We start from the raw sequence: 21,335 nt of genomic DNA, 5'->3' as shown, positions 1-21,335 counted from the left end.
GGTCACTGCCCCCAGGTCTACCAGCTGGCCACTGGAGGCCCTGGGCTCCAGCTCCGTTCTGTCTCCTGAACCCTTAACTGTTATCTGTATGGTTTCCCTGCAGGGCTTCCTCCAGAAGACTGAGAGAACACCCACACACTTACAATGAACGAGCCTTCCAAAGGTTCAGAATTCAGTGCATGAGCTCTCGAGACCACCACTCAGGACAGACCCGTCATGGCTTGGGGTGCACAAGGCCCTCGTGCTCTGGCTGCTGGCTTCCGGCAGACCATGTCCCCACCACGCTCTCACATTGCTCCTCTCTGCCAGGCACACTGGGGTACATCAAGCGCATCCTGCTCCAGCGCCAGCCAGAGCTGCTGCCCGGACACTTCCCACTGCAGGTGGCCCCCACTGTCACAGGGCTCATGTCCTCACTCCCTGTGCTGGTGCTGGGATGTGAGCTCATCAGGAGGGTCCCCAGGGCCTGGCACAAGGCAGGCCCGTAAGCAACACTGGCATGCGGCTGCATCCGTGAAGGCACAGGTGGCAGGGTGCGGGGCTCAGACTGGCGCCCCAGCAGCAGGGTGCCTCGATCTGCTGGCTGACTCCGAGTCTCCACCTCCTGCCTTACCGTAAAAACAGATGATCCCCCTCCTCTCCGGGGAGGCTGGGAGCTGCCAGGTCACCCCTGACTCGGGGGGCTTGTTATTAACCCCCAGCCAGGCTACAAGAGACTCTAGTCACTCCTGCTGAAAGGGCAAGAGGCTCCCCATTTTCCTGGCCAACCTGCTCCTGAGACAGGTCGCCCCAAGCCCACAGGCCGCGAGAGTGAGGCTGGTCATGTCACGGTGACAAGGTACCTGCGCAGGCATTTAATGAATAGCTGTGAGGCGAAAGTCATTCCCAAGCCTGGTGGCCATTACCTACCCACTGAGAGTCTCTCTGTCACTTCACATTAAAACAAGCGCCGTGCACTAACCATCCCTTAAGGGCCCAGGCTAAAGGTCAGGACTGACTCCTAACTAATGTCAAGAAACCAGACTAAGGCTGCCAAGACGTCCTTGACACACTAATGAAGCTTGAACTCAGCATCTGAGAGCCATTCTAAACCCCCACAGGGACTGGTCTTCTGGACCCCCAGCGCTGCCTATTGCCACTTCCCTCTGTCCATCTGGCTGCACCACTCTGGGGCACTGGGCTTCCCTTAGCTGCATTCCTGTTAAACTCACTGGCGACTGGACACTCGCCGGGTGCACGGAATGGATCTATGTCACGGCCAGATCTGGGCTCCCCTGACCCTGGCGCCTCCCTGGGCACCGAGGGAAGACGGTCTGGATGCGAGCCTGAGCTTGCCGGTTAGTGCAGGATTCTGGACAAACCGTCAGACCTGAGTCTCAGCGCCTCCTCATCTGTAAACTAGTGCTGCCGCCTCCCAAAGCTACGGTGGGGCCTACATCAAAGGAAAGCCTGGGAGCACTGTAAACCAGAGAAGGCGGCCCAGATACTAGCTCAGAAGCGGAATGACCGCTCTCTAATAAATGCAGTTAAAATAAAGATGCTCCGCCATGTGCTCTTTCTGACCCAGTGAACCTCTGGGAAGGAGGAAGGCAGGCTCTGGCGAGGGCGTTCAGGGGCTCACAGCACAGAGAGAAACAAACAGCACCCCCACCATTGGTGAAGGCCAGGCTGCAGAGGGAGGCCAGCACTGGCGGCCCGAGTGCTGGACCGAGCCAGGCACGGCAGGCAGTGAGCGGCGCCACGGGCTCCACGGTCATTACATGAACCGGGAGACACGACGGACATGTGCACGTGTGAATACTAACCAACGGGGTATGTGCCACTTCCAGCTCCGATGGCAGAGACTGTTGGATGGCACAGCCCACGGCAGCCCGGGGCCGACGGCATGCCCTCCGCAGCCCTCACTCCCCCCAAGGCTTGCAGAGTTTTCATAGCTGCCAGGCATGTCCTCCCAGGAGGCTCCCAGACCCAAATCCCCTTCACCCAATGTGCTCCTGCTCCGCCTGCCCCCTGCAGGTGCCCCTCCACCCCCTCCTGCTGCTCACACCTCACAGAGTCACTCCTGAGGCCCTGGAGTCCTCGACTGAGACCTCTCCATGCTGTCCTCCCATACTACCCTTGCAGGGCCTGAGGCCAGGCCTTGACCTGGGCCTCCCAGACAGCCCGTACCAGGGGCCCAGAACCCCAGCTGGTACCAGAGCTATTCTACCTTCTCCACTCTGCTGTGAGTACTGTCTTAAAACACACATGGACCTGACAGCCTCCAATTTGCTGTCTTCTCAGTGGCCGTCCCTTCCTGCATACCACACTCCACCCATACCAGCGGTACTCCCGCACCTCCAGCTAGGCTTCTTCCCTGCCTGCCCTTCTGGCCTCAGCTACCACCCAGCTGGGCCCACTTGGGACCACTGGGCCCAGAGACCCTCCTACCCTCCTGCAAGCTGACCCTTTCACGGGGTCTGCCCTCCCCAACCTTCCCCACCTGGGCAGCTTCCTGAAGATCCCCCCCATAGGTGATTCCCCCAGGATTCACAGAGATCTTGAACAGGCCTTGGTAAAGGCCAGTCCTGCTTTTATGCATTTCCATGCCTTTCCCCACCTTTCCCCACATTAGGCTAAGGGCAGGCTCCAGTCCTCACTCATCTCTGCGTCCCTGGGGCCTGACAATGCCACCACCCAGAAGCCTCCCGGTAAGTGCCTGGTATAGTGAAAGAATGTATTGTTCTCAATGATGAGAAATCCAATTGATGAACCGATGACCTAACACAGGCCTCCTTACCTTCACACTCTGACGCAGGAAAGAGAGGAGAGTACAAGGCTTTTTCCCACCAGGTTTGCTTTTCTTGGCTCCTATTCATTCCTTGAACATCAGTGTTCAATACGGGAAACTGTTTAGGTTAAACAAATATGAAAAAAAGTTTACAAACTTTCAGGATAAAGGAGAAAATTCAAACATTATTAACTAGAAACGACAAATCCAGGATTTTTAAACTGATGAATTTCATTTTTAATATTGTTCTAGACAAGGTGAATTTATTTATTTATTTTTTTAGATGTTACTTTTAAGTAATCTCTCTACCCAATGTGGGTTTCAAACTCACAACCCTGAGATCAAGAGTCACATCCTCCACTGACTGAGCCAGCTGGGTGCTCCAAGGAGGTAAATTCAAAAGGCCTCAGGGTTGGGGCACCTGGGAGGCTCAGGTCACAATCCCAGAGTCCCAGGATTAAGCCCCGCACTGGGCTCCCTGCTCAGCGGGGAGTCTACTTCTCCCTCTGCCCCTACCCCATACTCATGCTCTCTCTCTCTCTCTCTCAAAAAAAAAATTAAAAAAAAAAAAAAAAAAGTGTTCATAACATATCAAGGAAGTTTTTCTTAAGAAAGACTTATGGTGGAAGTGAGAATGAAGATCTCTTTAAAAAACAGGACAAGGGAAGCCTGGGTGGCTCAGTGGGCTAAAGCCTCTGCCTTCAGCTCAGGTCGATCCCAGGGTCCTGGAATTGAGCCCTGCATCAGGCTCTCTGCTCGGCGGGGAGCCTGCTTCCTCCTCTCTGCCCACCTGTGATCTCTGTCCAATAAATAAATAAAATCTTAAAAAAAAAAAAAAAAGTAAAAAAAAACCCCAGACATGACAAAACCCTTCCAAGGCAAAATATCCCCAATTAATATCCAAGACAAGGCAAATTTCTAGATTTGTGAAATGCAGAGAAATAAAAGGGCGGCCCTAAGTGTCCACTGGTATGAGACACTCCAGGGAAGAGAGAGGACCCACTTCTTCACACACTCGGCAGGAAGGAGTCAAAGATGACAGCACGGGATGAAAGAAACTGAAGAGAGAGAATTACCAACTTCCATGGCTTTTTAACTCCATTATGTGCTTTGCTGAGAACCAGAGGACGCTGGGACTCAAGCCAAAGAAGGCCTGTGGACCCCGTCTGCGCCCCCTGCTTCAGAAGACATTCTCACCATGTGTTCAAGCTTAAAACCTGAGTGCTCTTAGCAAACAATGACTGTCAGTCCTCTGACAGGACTCTGCTTTTCTCTTACATGTGAACTGTCTTACGGGTAAAAGACTTTTTGATTCAATGAGTTTATTATTTAACTAATAGGAAACACCTCAAACCTTTATTTTTTCTCACTTCACATAATTTTGCAGAAAGAAATATTCTTTTTTTTTTTTAAAGATTTTATTTATTTATTTGACAGACAGAGATCACAAGTAGGCAGAGAAGCAGGCAGAGAGAGAGGGGGAAGCAGGCTCCCCGCTGTGCAGAGAGCCTGATGCGGGGCTTGATCCCAGGACCCTGAGATCATGACCTGAGCCGAAGGCAGAGGCTTTAACCCACTGAGCCACCCAGGCGCCCCAGAAAGAAATATTCTTAAGTGAGACACTGAAGGAAAACAGTACCGTGTACCCAGCGTGGCCAGTTAACTTCACTGCGTTCTCCCCCAGCTTCCTCCAACAACAGTAGTCAGCACCCCTCTGTTACGTACGCAGGACAAGACTCAGCTTCATGCAAACAAAGCCACAACAGCCAAGGTCTATGGCTAGTTCATGGACATTAACTGCATTTGGCATATAATTCACAAAACCCCTAGACCTTTCCAGAAAGGCCTTCTCTCCAAGGCGCACCTACTCTCACTATCTGGGAGGAGCAAGAGGGCTCCCTGGACAGAAGAGCTGCCCTCCTCCCCAAGGCACCACTGCAGGCAGACGGATTTGGAGGCAGCAAGTTTCCACCTGCAGAAGAAAATGTCCCCAGCAGCTGTGCAACGATTAGCATTTACTCGTGCGACCCCGTCCCAAGACCGTGGGAGTCGGGGCAAGGGTAAGCAAGGGAGGGAGAGAGAACTCATCGCAGGGTATGGGAGACGGCTGGGAGAGCAGGCCGGAGAGGTCAGCATGAACGAGAGGAGGCTAGACAAGAGTAGAGTGGGAAAGGCAGGAAGCCCGTTAGGGCAGAGCCCATGCCTTGATTGTCCGTGTGTCTCCAGCACAGGGCCTGCACAAAGTGGATGCTCGAGTCCGCTAGCCTGAAGGAAAGGCTCTCCCCCAACGCAGGTCCCCCATTATGTGGCCCACCGTCCCCCACCCCCCTTCCCCTGACCTGTTCAAGTCATGCCAGTTTCTGCTCTAGTTTTAGGAAATTTTCTGCATCCTCCCCTTGAAAGTCAGTTCCCAAGGCAGAGTTCTCTGTCCTGTTCTGTGCTACACTGAGTAACCCCCTGATGAACATGCATCATCTTAGGACATCGTTGCACAGCAGCAATGACCATGCTTTGCTTAAATAGCCTCTTCTGGATGCACGATTCCGTTTCTGGCTGACAGGGAATGGAGGGAAGGAAACCAGACGAGGCCACAGCCGTGGGCGGGCTGGGCTCCACTGTCCCTGTGCCGCTCTTCCTCTCCCCCGACAGCTGCTTGGCTCCCTTTCTCACCTGCCAGCCTGTCTTCAGACAGCACCTTCACCGAGAAGGCAGCCCCGAGCTCCAGCTTCTTGTGCCCAGTCCTCCAGGCGCCCCACTGCGCTGCAGCCCTGAGCCAGCTCTCCGCCCTCTCCAGACGCGGGCACACCGGCGCACTGAGTGACAGGCCACGGGCTGTCGCTGAATGTGACCCAGCCAGGGCAGTGCTCTGTGCTGGTCCCCCACACCCAGGCCAGCACTCAGACAGGGCGTGCTCCCCAAAAATACTCAATGATGAATGAAACCGTGAAGTAACAGAGAAGACAATTTAAGCCAGAAAGCCTGACCAGTAATGTTTTCTAGCAAAGACAGGATACTAGAAAGTCTTTAGAAGCTGGAAGCTGGGTAGGGGGCACCTCCCTGCACTCTTACTAAGCTCCTGGGTCTGGGAAGACAAAAATCCCTGCTGTTCCTCTTTGAGTTCTACTCTGGGAAGAGCACAGAGAAGTGCCCCTCACCCACAGTCCGCTCCCACCCACCTAGGTCACAAAAGGAAAAGCCAGCCCATGTAGATGAAGAGCTGCAGAGGGCCACTGAGACCAATGAGAGATGCTGCGTGGCAAAGCAGAGCAAAGAACTCAGGCTCTGTCCCTGACGGTGGACTCAGGGGCAGGGACTCCACCCCTCTGGGCCTATGTGGACTTCACAGTCCAGGGAGGGGAACAGAAACCCATCACAGAAGGTCACTGTGGGCACTCAGCGGGATAATGGTGCCAGGGCAGAGTGGGCACAGTGCTTGGCATGGGGGGCCAGGTGCCATACCCCAAGGATGGGCCCCCTACCCCCTCCACTCATCAGAGCCTTCTGATGCCACTGCAAATTGTCTGTGGGCAAAACGGCCTTCTCCCCGGGACTGGACTGCAAACTCCGGAGGGCAGCCCAAGCTTTCTGCTGCTCTTCTGTGCTCCTGGACATGTGCCGCTACAGTGGCAACAGGTCAGTGACGAGGAGAACCCTTACACCACAAACTTACGCACAGACATGCGAGACACACTGTGCTGCTCCTCACCTCCCATTTTGTATTTCAGAAGCCAAGAACTGACCGCTGGCAGATGCCCCCTCGCCTTTGCTGATGCTGATCCCTCTGCCTCAAGTGCCCTGCCGCCTCCTCACCCTCCTGCCCCGGGATGCTCGGATGTTTGCAACCCCAGGTGTGAGCCACCCCAGGTGTGCGCCACGAGTGTCCGTCCTTCCATGCTTGCGCTCACACTCATGCTCACTGCTGAGAGGGCTTCCTTGGGCTCCCGAGGCCGCCTGCGGTCACCTCCACCACGCCACCTCCCCTGCTCCCTTCAACTACTTCTACCCAGATGCCCTGAAATGTAAGGAACTGGCTCAATAAACCCTAGTATATCTGTCCATGCAGTGGAACAGGACACAGAAAATCAAAAAGGCTGATTACAATAAAGTGCCATTTCTCTGAGAAGAGAAACAGAAGAGGAAACATATGTGGATGTATCTTTGCCTCTACACACATAAACAGCCTTGGAAAGCCGCGCTGGGACGCAAGCTTGCAGCTGCCACGGGAACGCCCTGTTCGCGGTACACACCCCCTCCCGTAACGTCTGCATTAAAACCAGGTGAATCAATGACCTACTTCAGTTGAAGTAAATGACTACTTCCAAAGCAGTCTTTGTAACTAGACTGACTTCTTCCAGTGTTAGGATGGGGACCTGTTTGTACATGACACCTACCTTAGCGATGAGCATGTAACAGGTATTCAGAAAATGTTTGCTGTACTGACTGAACTAAGTTTTTGAAAAGAATCCATGCTTCTGGACACCAATTCTATCAAAATGCCTACATTTTAAGTTTTCTCTTTTCAAGTAAACCCCACACCTAATGGGGCTTGCGAACTCACGACCCTGCAATCAAGGGTCAAGGCTCTGCCAACTGCACCCGCCAGGCGCCCCTAGAGTTCCTACATTTTGGTCCACTTGCTCTGAGCCAGGTGGCCTTGCACTAGTGACCTTTACCACAGGGCTCCCAGACCGCCCTCTCTCAGGAAAAGGGGGAAGATGACTCTGGTTGGAGCTCGCCCGGACTGCCCAGGCGGTGTGAGAGTGGCAAGGAAGACACCATCGTCACTCTGGTCCCTGCCCGGCCCCCACGCTGTCCCTTCAGCTCAGGCTCTCAGGACGTGAGCCCCACCCAGCTCTACACTGGAGCACCGATGCCCAGAGCCTGGGGCTGACGGGAGCAGGCCGCTGACTGACAACCCCACAACGTCCCTGCGTCCCGTTCTAGCCGCTGAGACCTTCCGAGACAACCTGGAATTCTGGTAACACATAAATCCATCAACACACTAGAAAGTGAAGGAATATGGCACTGGTATGATGCAGAATCTCGCTTCTTCCCTCTTTTTCCTTCTTTCCAATCTGGAACCAGGTGAAATACAAAGGTACACAAAGGAATATTCAAAGCTACAAAGCAGGGACAACAAACAAACAGGTGAAGGCTAACAACACGACTGCTTCCCACTCCTGGCAGCTCAGCTTGTGGGAGGGGGCGGGGAAGGGGAGAGAGGAGGAATTAGGATGCGGGTCAGAAGGGGGGGCGGACTGAAGAGAGCCTCGCTGTCTGGGGAGCAGTTAGCAGCAGCAGAGGTGGGGGGGAACGAGCACCGGGGTGGAGAGGAGAGAGGACATTCAGCTGCTCTCCGGCCACAGGCAGCACGACTTCCAAGCACCTCCGACTGTCTTTTCACTAAGCCGCTCCTGGACAGAGGCCAGGCACTGCTGATCGAGTATGGGCTGAGAAATGGGCAGATCGCTGGGCTTTTCTGTGAAACAGATTAGCACCTTCAGTGACAGTTCCAGCACACTCCATTTAACCTCAAACCACGTCTCAGAAGTCGTCAGAGGGTACAATGACTCCCATTCACAAAACTACCACCATTAGCCTCATTTTAACGTGTGAATTGCAGCGCTTTAGGACGGTACCCTTCGTACACAGCGGGTCTCAGCTCTGTAGGTCCCATAGCGGCTCCTCTGATGCACAGGGACTGGGGGTTTTTACACGTACCACCATCTGTTTGAGGGAACTCCACACAGATGTAACTTATTTTACGTGTAAAACCTAAGTCTTAAACCAATCTGTGTTTCGGGGACTGTGAGATGGGTTGCTACCTCAAAGAGGCCCTCTTTGTCTCTGCTTCCGAAGAGCATGGGGCCTTCCTCAGGGCGAACGGCCACTTTGTGATGCGTCCGCTTCGAAGGCCGGAATGCCAGGGTACTCGGTTTGAAGCACAGTACGTGCGTATTAAGACAGACTCTTACTATCTTATAATTTAAAAATGTCTTTTCTCTGCAGAAGAGGTCTACGGTCTAGCTCCGATTTATAAATATCAAACCCATTTTAAGTCCTGACGTAAAATCATAAGCATGTAAGTTTTAAGACACTGAAGTTAATTTCCCAATAACTTCACCCTATCTCCCACTGCATGATCCAGCTGCTCCTGCATTCGAGTCCAGTTAACAACTTCGATCAAGCACCAGCACACACAGACAACCACCTACCTCTTCCAGCTGTCCCGAAGAAACAGGATTATCTTCGTAAGCAGGAAACTGACAACCTGCTTTGCAACTGCAAAAATTATTAATTTCTTCCTCACATTGTGCCATTATTTTACAATTAGCTTCTGAACTTTCTAAAGCAATTTCCAGAGATTCATTCATGCTACATTCCAAACACTGCTCCTGCTTTCCCACTGGCAGAATCCCAGCTGATTCCTCCTGAGAATCCAGTGATGTCTGAGCACTCTTTTCCATGCCAGATTTTTTTAACCTGGGGAGGAATTTTCCAGACTCCAGCTCTGATTTTCCATAGTAATGGCCTTCTTTCTCGGCATCTTCTTCCAGTGGTTGGAGATCTGCCTGTGGGTCTTCAAATGTATCAACCTGAGAAGGAATGGGAATATTTGCTTCATCTTTCTCAGATTCAAATTCTGACTCACTTCCTCCTCCCGGGGACAGCTCGGATGCAGAAATGGGGCGGAAGTGAGTCCGAGGAGAGATCCGAATCGCCCGGTACTGTGTTCTGTCGACGCCACAGATTCTGGGGTGAAAAACTTCGCTGTCTGAATCAGAGCAGAGGATTGACTTCGGTTTGAAACTAGGGCTGAAAGAGGCAATCCCCTCGGGTTCAAACGAACACTCCACATGAAGAACCTGCGAGAATGGATTGCTTAAGTCAAAGGACGAGAAGGAATATTCCAGCCCAGGATCCTCAACCTGAAAGTTACCACAAGCTCCTAGTAAGTCTTCATGGAAGATAAAAGAAAATCCCTTATTTAATCCATTTTCCCCACTCCTCGGCTGATCACTCTGTTCGAATGACACGAAGGGCTTCCACAGCTGCCTGTGACCGGGAGCGAAGCTGTTTCCTGGGGTCATGAAGACGTCCGTACCAGCTATGGTCACGACGTCGGAAGCCGCACACTGTAACAGGCTTCCCTTGGTGTGACTGGGTGGCACGACCGCCCACTCCCCGTCGCTGCTGAAGGTCTTGAGCTCGCCGTAAACTCCGCCGAGAATGAATGTGTTCTCTTTGTCTGGGGCCACGTCCCAGGGTTTAGAGGGTGTAGTGTAGTCGCCCCCGTCCACCTTCGAGAGCGCCCCGGAAACGAACGCTCTCTTCTCCAGGCTCTCCTTCTGCCCCTCCCACAGACGATACTCGGACCTCTGCACGGCCTTGTGGGGCTCCCGCAGGCTCTCGGCCTCAGCCTCGGCGTCCAGGCAGCAGCAGTAGTTACCGACGTCTGTTGGGAACAACTCCTCGTCAACTCTATCCATGTCCACTGGCGCGGCAGATCCCCCGTCTGCCATCTTTGTCCAAATGTCTTTAATAACCCCTGAGCTGTAGCCGCCACCACGTGGACCGCTCTCGCCACCCCCTCGGGCAGTTTCCATGGTTTTGTGTTCTGTCTTTTGTTCGAGCTGAATACCACAGACAGATTCTAGTTTCGATTTTTTTTTGAAAACTAAGGTAGGAATTTCTCCTAACGTTCTACTGTTTTGCTGGCAAGTTTCATCTTGCAAAAAATCTAGAAGTTCTTCATCTACATAATTTGACGAGACTCTAGGAACTACATAATTAATATCTTCTGCATTAAACTGAGTGGACTCTTCAAACTGAATATTTAACGTCTCGTTGTCTGAACGTGTTTCTTCTGAATGGGACCATGGGCTACAAGTTCTTGTTGAAAGATTAGAACAGTGTTCATTTTCTTCAAAGGCACTATTTTTGGTCCATATTAGCAATCTAGACTGGGTTTTCCCAAGCATATTAGCACTAGAATCCGTATTTTCATTTCCCAAGTTGAGAGTTTCAAACGAAAATGGTAGAACAGAATTACTGCATTGCACTTCAAACACTGAAAAACATGAGTTTATGCCAGATCCTTCATTAATATCTGAAAAGAGCTCCTGATTGCCAGCAAGCAAATGCGGACTGAGTGCTGTGCTGTCCAGGATGGGAGAGAGTCTAACTGGAGAGTCTCCGCCGAAACTCTCTCCGTCGGCATCACCCGAGCTGGATGAACAGCACTCCCAAAACTGAGCCAGGTTGCCCAGGTCTTGCAGGAAGAATCCCTCGGCACCCACAGTGCTGGTGGAATCTGTCCATATTGCACGTTCCCCTTGCAACTCCATTCCATCTAACACTATGCAACATTCTGCCTCAAAATCCGTTTTCTCTTTGCTTTTTTGTCGAATCATATTCAAAATCCGACTTTCTCCTTGCATTGTTTCTGAGGCACCAGGATCCAACATGGATTGATCAATATCCACTTCATAGAAGTGTGTTAATTCTGACAGATGAATATCATCCAGATACTTGTTGTCCCCTGGGAGAGAACAGAACGAGGTCCCAGTGAGGTCAATATCCTCATTGATAACCGCAGGCATTTCTACAAAATGACCATCAATGAAAGTACCTGCTGCGAGGTATGTTTTATGAATATTACTGTTGCTGATACAAAGACCGTGCACAGACTCTGACAACTCTTCCACCGCCTCTGACGTCAGATCACTCGTATCCTGTCGGTTTCGGTACGTGGTCTCCAGTTTGCTTTTTCTGCTCAAAGGAACGAAATACTCAGCAATCGGTTCGGTGTACCACAGTGGTTCCTCTTTATACTCTCGGTCGTTTCTGCTCTCCAGGGACAGATCTCTTCCTTCCGCGCTGCCAGCGTCTCTTCTCCCCGGGTCCTTCAAGGGCCTCTTCCCGCGCCGGCACAGCGGCTTGATGGGGGCTCCCCCACCGCCGCTCCCTGCCACGTGCGTGCCCCTCTCAGCCTTGTCGCCGGTCCTCAGCGAGAGCCTGCTTGGCCCGTTCCGCCCTTTCTTGTTACGAATCTCTCGGGTCTTGTGTCTGACTTTCACACACTTCACGGATGCTTTTAGTTCTCCCTGATGACCACTTGAACTTGAGCCTGCTTCACTCGAGCCAGAAGACCAAGAGCGAGGGCGAAGCTTTCCTTCAGGTTTATGTCGGATCTGCTTTTTGTACAAAGCAGGCTTTTCTTCCATTGTGCCATTACTGAATTTGTTCTCCTTCTCACTCTTACTTCTGCCCTGGATTTTCGTGTGTACGGTGCCTGGCGCTTCACTGCTTCTTTCCTTGCTGACTTCGCCTTCGCTGTTGCAGTCCTTGGGGGAGGATGTGTCTGTGCTAGCTGCTGGGGCTGTGGATGATGAAGAAGGGCTAGAGTAAGAACAGACTTTAGACTTGTTCCACACAGTCATGATTTCCTGCAGGCAAACTGGTTTCTCAGACAGTGGCGGAAATGCTTCATAGTACCTGAAAAACAGAGGACAGAGTTCAAAAGCCAGCATTTAGATGTACAAGATAGAGCAAAACAACATTCCCTCCCAAGTGGGGCGACGGGGTATTTCACTTTAACAGTCAACATTTACGTCATCCACAGACTAAAACTTAAAAAAAAAAACAAAACTGAATAATACAGTAAAATATACTTTTTGTTTAGTCCCGTGTATCAAGCACTTTTATGTTCAGCACTGAGGTTGCCACTAATTTAGAAATATTTAGAAAACAGGGAAGAGGACAGTTCTTATCTTTAAAGTTGTCATTTTAATTAAGGAGTCACAAAGGACAAATGCAATATGGTGGAAAGAACGTCACCTCGAGAAGAAATGCCTGCACTTGCATCTCAGCTCACGTCAGTTACTACACATGTGACTTTCAGCTCATTATCTGATGTGTCGGTCCACATTCTCAGTTGCACACTGATGAGGACAGGACTTACCTCCCGAGACCACTAGGAGCAGGGGAAACAGAAGGAGCTGAGAGCCGAGAGCATGTGCTCTGAAGCCGCGTTCCCCAACTGTGAACCCTGACTCCACCCTGAGCAGCTGTGTGACCTCAGGCCCATGACACAACCTCTCTGTGGCCTGTGAGATACAGGGACTACTACTAGCTGCCTCACAGAGCTGGGAGGAGTGAAGGAATTAATGTACAAGAGGAGCTGGAATATTACGAGGTTGTCGGTCCCCACGTGTTCTCATGAGGCCCTCAGAAAACAGGAGGGATTATGCAGGGCGTTCAAGTGGTCAAAAAAGAAGATGCTGGTGCAGCTGAGAACCCTGAGGACAAGTGGCCCACAGCAGAGCCTGGACGCTCCGGAAATGGAGCTTAGGGCCACTACTCGTGAGGCATGGGCGCCCATGTGCGGACACAAGATCCGAGGAGACCAGTGACTGCAGGAAAAGCCAGGGAGGCTGCTTTTAGAGGGATCGAAAACAAGAACTTGTTTCCAATCTGCCAAGAAGCTGGTAGCTATCGCAGATTTCAGAGCAAGATAGACTGCCAAAGCAAGAACCTGGAGTCAGGTTGCCTACCAAAGGGACTGTCATTCTGGAGGCAACAGTCAAGGTCATACACCAAGTGATAAAAGGCCATGTTTTCAAAGGGCCTATACTTGATTCTCCTTTTCAGCCTCTACCAGAGCTGTCTAACAGACATACATGGTGAGCCTCACATGGAATTCCTAATGTCCTAGAAGTCACATTAAAAGTGTAAGAAAAAAAGGTGAAACTGAATTCAATTAAGTATTTTACTTAACCAAATACATCCATAACATTATTTCAGCATGTAATTGAGATTTAAAAGTATTTTTTTAATATTAACATATAATGTACTATTAGCCCTGGGTTTACACGTCTGTGAATCATCAGGCTTACACACTTCACAGCACTCATCATAGGATATTTAAAAATATTAACGGAGTATTTTACATTCTTTTTTTCTTTTTTTTAACCAAGTCTGTGAAATCTGATGAGAATCTTACACCTAAAGCACATCTCAATTTGTAGTAGCCACATATCAAGTGCTACATAGCCACACGCAGCTTATGGAGACTACGCGGGACAGCGCAGGTCCCTACCAGCCAGGAAAAGCTATGTTCACCTTAAGTTCGAGAAGTTCAGAAGATTCAATAAAACGTATCAGAAGGAAGTTCTGCTTTTAGTGCAGCCAATATTACTAACTATTTACAAAAAAACTGCAAAGAGTATCTTCAGGAAACAAGCTCGACAAGGTCAATGACTTGCCCACATTCCTCTGTAGAAGAAATGTGGTCTCCTTGTATGTAAAACAAGGATGCCCGTATTTTCTCATGGCCGCCTCCAGGCACTGGAGTGACAGCACGCGAATGGACTGTAAATAATAACCTTACTTGTTCCATTCATTCCTCTCACAAGAACGGATTCTGTACTAAGCACAGGACCATTTTATTCACATCTGAATTCCGTGTCAAACACATAGTAAATGCTCAATGAGTGTTTCCTGAATTATCAAATACGGAACCAAATACAAGACAATGAACAAAAACTGTAAACCACGCAGCAGTTATAGTCTGATTTTAACAAATGCACACTTTATTACTGAATACAATCTTACATACATTTCCACTTGATCCTTTGCTGTAGGGGATAATTCTGCCTCTGGAGAGGGAGACCCCTCTAACTTTTTGTGAATCTTCTCTTCTGTTACGAAACAAAAATTCAGAAAGATATGTCGTATATCTAGTTAATAAACACTCCTGTTTTTTTTTTAAGTTTCTCAAGTAACTTTAATCAGAACTTATATAAACTTTATGGCTGAAAAAGAACTCTATACCCATCTGTCTTTCTAATAAAAATCCATTTCTTCACAGCCCCAGACGGAATTCTCCAGCTTAACCACACTAATGGTGGGCTGCGAGGGGACAGCTGTCTGTCTCATCTCTGATTGAGTGCTCCAGAGGCACCAGATTAAAGACTAAAATCCTCTATGTTAATTTTGCCAGATGGAGAGAACATCTGTTGAGATCCTCACAAAATTCTGCACCCATGGATTCTGTATGGACTCATGTTGGACTGACACTACTCCGTAAAGAAAGCCCATTATAATCAGCTCTCTGTTCCAACATCTAGGTAAGCAAGGGCTGTGGAGTCAACTAAAACAAAGGGCCGAGCTCTCAGCTCAGCCCTTGGGAAGCCCTTTAGTTACAAACAAACTCTTCAGCAAGGCTCAAGGCTTGGCAGGCAGCAAAAATGGCCATGAAGAGGACAATGAAACCAAGACCCTTGACCTCAATATGCAGCTCTCATTCCAAGCGCTTGCAGAAAAGTATCCACAAAAAGCTATGAGGCTTCATGCGTCAAAATGACCTTTATGAGCTTCAAGACTGCCTTTCCAAAAAAACCCGAGTCAAGGCAGAAGTTCCTTTCAAACCTGAAATAGAGACAAACACCTCTGGAGGCCTTGATGTCAACAGGCAGATGCCAACAGGGAGGCCAGGGTGGGAAAGAGAAAATATTGCTCCGGGATCCTCGTGCTTCCATGTGAAGGGGAAACAAAACGTGCCCCCCAGCCCCCGCCCCCAACGACGGCATCTGTGAATTAATATACTCCTTTGAGTGGGGATCTATCCACAAGCGACTGCTAAGGATGACCCGGGAGCCCTAACAGCTGAAGGCACAGCGTGATGCTGGCAAGGCGACACACTGAACACAAAGACCAACTTCCTTCTGTCTGTCTCTGGCCGACTCTAGCGCCTCTGGAATCAAACCCCTCGGGGCCCACAGCCCACTGCGTGCGGATGGGCTCTGGAGGCTGCACTCACCTTGCTTGCTCTGAAGGTCCTTCAGTCTGGAGCAGAGCTCCTCCACTAAAGTCTCGATGCCAGAGCTCTGCGTGACAACAAAAATACATGTTACTTCATTGCCAGGCCCTTGGACATGCTTATTTTCATACAAAGGTTTGACTAATCTCCCATGTTCTAAATGAAATATGTTAGTAATATTTAAACTCCACGAGAGGGTTGCCTGGTGGCTCAGTTGTCAAGTATCTGCTTCAGCTCAGGTCATGATCCCAGGGTCCCTGGGATCATCAGGCTCCCTGCTTGGAGAGCCTGCTTCTCCCTCTCCCACTGCCTGCTGCTCCCCCGCTGCTATGCTCTCTGTCAAATAAATAAAATCTTTAAAATAAATAAATAAAGTACATGAGAGCTGAAACACTCCAGGTTTGCTGCTCTGATCGAGCATACATATTTTATTAACTGAGTACAGTCAATGGCTTACTGATACAATGTGCAAACATTAATATGGCTCCCAGGACGGCCGGTCTTCCTGGGGGGTTAGCATCTCACTGCCCGTGCAGCCGACATACCCTCGTACCTATCGCATGGCTAGAAATCAGTCGCCAGCCAGAGTAATAGTCGGTACCTATGTGAGCAAGGTTCTGTACCAGATTCAACACACAGGAGGAAAAATCACAGAAATCTCATGTGGTTCCTCTAGGAGCTTACAGTCTAGAGAAAAGAAGGCCAGTGTTTTCTTTTTTGAAGCGAACACTGGTGACGGCAACAGAAAGAGCAGTGCACAGCATTCAGAGCCGTGCATGAGCGTGAAAGCTTTGTGTTCTCTGAAAGGTCATGAACAGGGTATTAGGCTCCACACGGGGTGGGGGGTGGGCAGCTGAGGACACCACGCGCAAGAGCCTGAAATGGGGAGGATAACCAAAAGAGCCAAAGTTGAAAGAAAAATGAATACTGGAAACAGGCACGAACAAATAATCTTCCACTATGTGGACTTTCCAACTTCAACAATTTTCCCTTTCTCAAGGAAGAAAGAAAATTCCTTCACAGGGTACGAGAGGAGCAAACGCGTTTCTGAGGCCCTTTATTCAGTGGTCAAAGTCGTGTTTAAACTGGAAGTGAGTCTGTCTGAGGTGGGCCGACCCGGACAGGTGCCCGTGACTCTGCTCAAGCGGCTGCCCTCCTGGGGCCTGGAGGGTCTAAAAATAGAACTTTTCCCCATTCACTCAACTCAAAATGACTCAGCACAAGTCTCAGAGATATCCTAAACAAGAAAGCGCATAGCTCCAATTTGAACAGCAAGAAACAGAGCACAGAGGGAATGGTTAACGGTAGACACGGACAGTTACATCCTATCCACGGCAGACCACAGCTTTTAGCGGGGAGACAGGCCAGAGGGTGACAGGGAAACGGGCCACAGAAGAGCCATCCTGCCCTTAAAACCACTCAGAAACCCCGTAGCAAATGTTAGTCACAGACCCTGCTCGGCCGCCACAATCCCATCAGAAAGCCTCGGCTTACCATAGCGCGCAAGGTGTGCTCAACGTGGCTGTTTTATTGCATTCCCTCCCGACTACGAACCTAGCCCGGCGTCAGCTGACACGCCACCTGCTGCACGCTGCTGAGTACAGCAAGCCTATGTCACCGTGTTTCTAAACCTGGCGCCAGGCTCTGGCGAGGAAGGCAGAGCCTCCAGGGATCGCCTGCTCAGCCCTGTTTGGGGCCCTGCGGTGCCTGCCAGCTGTTCCACAGTGTCTGGGGAAAATCATGAGAACCAAGGGATGAGATACTATGTTTCATGCTTTGTCTGGGAAATTGCATCCACACATCTCTCCAGCTGAGCTGTTTCTGGGCCGTAATGCAGTGTGGAAGTAGATCTATTTGCTCTTGTATATGAAGGGCAAAAAATACAGTGAGCTTACTTCTTAACTCTGCACAGAAAGGCCAGCTCTCCCCACCAGGGCTTCCGCCTTTCTTCCTGGACTCCTGCAGCAGCCTACTTAGATTACACATAATCATTTGACCGCGGGGCTATAACTGTGAACTGAGACACAAAAAGGGGTACCCAAAGTAGCACTGTACCCGGTCATCTCCCAGCAGGCATTCTGCTGCGTTAATCTGGTGCTGTGAATGAGAAATGCCATTTACTTTCCCAATTATGATATAAATCATTAGATATTTTAATATTTCCATAGTACAGCATATCCTGAAGACAATCAAGAATACAGAGAGTCTACCGGATCTTTTTAATTTTTTTAAAGTTTTATTTATTTGATAGAGAGAGAGAGCAAGCGCGCACAAGTAGGCAGAGAGGCAGGCGGGGGGCGGGGGGGTGGGAAACAGGCTCCCTGCTGAGCAGACAGCCCGATGTGGGACTCGATCCCAGGACCCTGAGATCATGACCTGAGTCACAGGCAGAGGCTTAACCCACTGAGCCACCCAGGCGCCCCGAGCCTACCGGATCTTAAGAAATAAAGTAAATCAGGGGCATCTGGGTTGCTCAGTCAGTTAAGCAACTGACTCTTGGTTTTGGCTCGGGTCGTGTCTCAGGATCGTGAGATTGAGCCCCGCGTTTGCTTGTCCCTCTCCTTCTGCTCCTTTCTCTCTCCCAAATAAATAAATAAATAAATAAATAAATAAATAAAATCTTAAAAGAAAAAAGGGAATAAAGCAACAGCGACACCTGTAAGGAACAACATGCTGCAGGTGAAAACACTGTTACCGTTCTAGCACTGAATTCATGAACTGCTTTTTCAAGCAGTATCACCTAACGGTCACTGCCCAGCGTCAAACGAACACGTAAAAATGCCGCACCCCCCCCCCCCCCCCCCCAAAAACAAGAGCATGCCAAGCCGCAAGCAACTGTCCTCCAAATCCGGACCCAGGGGAGCACACACGAAGACTGGCTCGTGCTGCGTGCACAGGCACCCACGGGGTTAGCACTGGCTTGGTCAGCAGACGGTCATGAGCACGGGTCCAGGCGTGACCCCGGGAGAGACAGGGCCCTGTCCTCCCAGAGCGGACACAGGAACAGTGCCTGCCACTCAGACAAGATGGCTGAGTAGCATGTATTTGGCCCTGGGGTCCCAGGGGCCGGGTCTGAATTCCCACCCTGCCTCGTACCCACTGGGTGGCAGGGTGGGTGCCGTTCTACCTGGGAAGCCGAGGACACTACACCTTCCCCTCGAGGCCCGCGAGGGCGAATTAGGAGGACGTGCCTGTCAGGCATCAATGTTGGTGCCATTTCTAGACTTTGTGTATGCTTTCCATTTTCCAAAATCTCATTGATGGATTGGATTCACTGCTTCTAAAATGCCTTTATATTTTGCTCTGCTTTGAGTTGGACGTTGGAGGAGTAAGAAAGATAATTAACCTGACCCAGGTCACCCCAAGTTCCCTGGATTCTGCCAGAATCCAGGGCCCCGGCACGGCCACATTCCCTCGCCAAGCCCATAGGTAGAGCAGCAGACACAGCCACGCCCCTGGAGTCCAAGCCACAGTCGAATGCAGCAGCTACTGTCCTACTGCTTCTGAGGAATTCTTTTATGTGCTCTCTTCCCACAACATGCTCAATCCTTCTCCATCCTCTCCACACTGCACATCCTTCTCAAAATGAGGAAAACAAAGGCAATCACACTCAGTCCATTATCTCTCCTCTCCACATTCAAAGCTTTCTATCGCTATCTCTCCATCTCAAAGCTTCATCTTCTATGGAGAGATCATTTGAACCGGATACTCCCTAACTGCTGGGCATGCACTCCCACCCCAACCCTGGGGTCACTAACCAAAAGGACACACAAGTGTTCCATTCACACGCAGGACCGCATGAGTCAAAAAGACCTGGTCTGCATGTCATCCCAGGGCTCACCACGTGACCGTGGCTTTCCGCACCGGGAAAATGATGACACCAGGGCTGATGTACGTCCTGTAGGCTGTTACTCCATTTCCTACACCAGCCCCAACTTCTCTCCTGCCCACCACTCCCACAGTGCTCCTGTGCTACTTACTGGGGGGTGTCCCTCCTCTCTTCCTGCCAACCCTTCAACTGAGCGTCTTCATTTCTGTTACATGTTTAGAACTGAAGACATTATTTTGTCCCCTGAATGTCTCTTCTTCACAGCACCGCTGACCTGCAGCACCACGGCAGCTGGACAGAAGAAAGGGACAGGATTCATTCACCCGTCAATTTGTTGACTTTTACTCTGCAATTTCCATTAAGGTATTTCATCTCATCTTGGGTGCCTGGTGTCCTGCCTGGTTCCATCACTCCAGAAAGTACCTATCAGGACTGGGAAAGCCTAGCACTTTGGGGACCCCAATGAGCCACATCTCCTGGCACCCCGCCCACCAGAGGTTCTGCCCACAGTGAGACACCAGCAGGTGTGATGCATGGGCTCCTGAAATGCTACCTCCTGGGTTCCACCTGCCTGTACAGAGGCCTGTACTAGCCACACAGAGGTCACAGCTAGTGATCCCCGCAGAAACACGAGACAAGTGAGGAGAGCAATCTTGGATCTTCCAGTCCCAGCTGCCATATGATTTCAAGAGCATAAGACCCCACACAAGACCAGCAACAGAACCTCCCAGCTGAGCCCTAGCTGACCCACACTGCTGTGAGGAAGTGAAAACAGCTATCAGTGTAAGTCATTAAGCTTTGGAGTACTTGGTCAGGCACCAATAACCAAGGTACACACTTCCAAATACCCATACCCTGCACATGGACAGAACTCGTTTATAATTTTTCAGATCTCAGATTTTTATTTTTTATTTTTTTAAAGATATTATTTACTTATTAGACAGAGAGAGACATAGCGAGAGAGGGAATGGGAGAGGGAGAAGCAGGCTTCCCGCAGAGCAGGGAGCCCAGTATGGGGCTCAATCCCAAGATGCTGGGATCACGACCTGAGCCGAAGGCAGAGGCTTAACCCACTGAGCCACCCAGGTGGCCACCCCCCCCCCTTATTTTAGAGAGACAGTGAGAGAGTGCACTCACAAGCTAGGGGGTTGGGGGGGTGGGGAGAGGGAGAATCTTTTTTTTTTTTTTTGAGAGGGAGAATCTTAAACAGGTTCCATGCCCAGAGCAGAGCCAGCCCCATGAAGGCCTCAGTCTCACAGCCCTGAGATCACAACCTGAGCTGAAAACAAGAGTTGGACGCTTAACTGACTGAGCCACCCAGGCACCCCTCAGACTTGGAATTTCTAAAGCAGAATTGTAAGATGAGTGGCAGGAAACCTACTGATGATGATAAACTGTAAAGAATCACTTCCATTTTAAATTGCCTTTTTAAAATGCAGAACTAAGTTAACGTTAAGCCAGTAAACAAAAGGGTACCAAGTGAGACAACAGAGAATCGATACCAGGGTTCCCAGGCTCATGCCTCAGTGGCCAGGGAAGGAACAGAAACACGTGCCATGGCTAGCTGTGATGCAGTAGGAAGTGGAGGATGGGGCACGCGCTATGCAGACAGAACAGACATCTTGGCCTACAGCCATTCAAAGATTTAGGGGAAAAAAACCAAAAAACAAAAACCCAAACAAAAAGTTGTTTCTGCCAAGGCACCTGCACAAGGGCCGCGACTCCCATCCTTGACCACCGGAAGAGCTACAAGAAGCCACCCCGGGGCTGCTTCCAGCTCGTTACACCTGCTCTCCAGAATACGGTAGAGGGGAGCAGAGAAATACCCACTGGGTACTACCAAATGCCTACCACATGCCAGGGAGGACAAGACCCACATCTTCATAGAAAGATGGACAAAAAGCACTTACAAT

At 50.3% G+C, this 21,335-nt stretch overlaps 1 protein-coding gene across 4 annotated transcripts in view; it reads right to left on the bottom strand.

Moving 5' to 3' along the window:
• The window catches only part of KIAA0232 (KIAA0232 ortholog), an 81,835-nt gene that overhangs the window by 4,356 nt on the left and 56,144 nt on the right, over positions 1–21,335 (bottom strand). For 3 of the 4 annotated variants that reach the window (XM_032855443.1, XM_032855438.1, XM_032855440.1), the window contains 5 exons: positions 19,795–19,845; positions 15,594–15,660; positions 14,391–14,472; positions 8,986–12,268; positions 2,780–2,888 (listed from right to left, as the gene is read on the bottom strand). In XM_032855443.1, coding sequence (XP_032711334.1) covers positions 2,780–2,888; positions 8,986–12,268; positions 14,391–14,472; positions 15,594–15,660; positions 19,795–19,845 — 3,592 coding nt within the window. The remainder of the gene's footprint in view (positions 1–2,779; positions 2,889–8,985; positions 12,269–14,390; positions 14,473–15,593; positions 15,661–19,794; positions 19,846–21,335) is intronic. The other variant, XM_032855447.1, reaches the window with a different exon arrangement.

Source organism: Lontra canadensis, unplaced genomic scaffold (genome assembly GCF_010015895.1).
Source record: "Lontra canadensis isolate GAN:19392208 unplaced genomic scaffold, GSC_riverotter_1.0 scaffold1, whole genome shotgun sequence".
Lineage (NCBI taxonomy): Eukaryota > Metazoa > Chordata > Mammalia > Carnivora > Mustelidae > Lontra > Lontra canadensis.
This window is presented reverse-complemented; position numbering and strand designations above follow the sequence as displayed.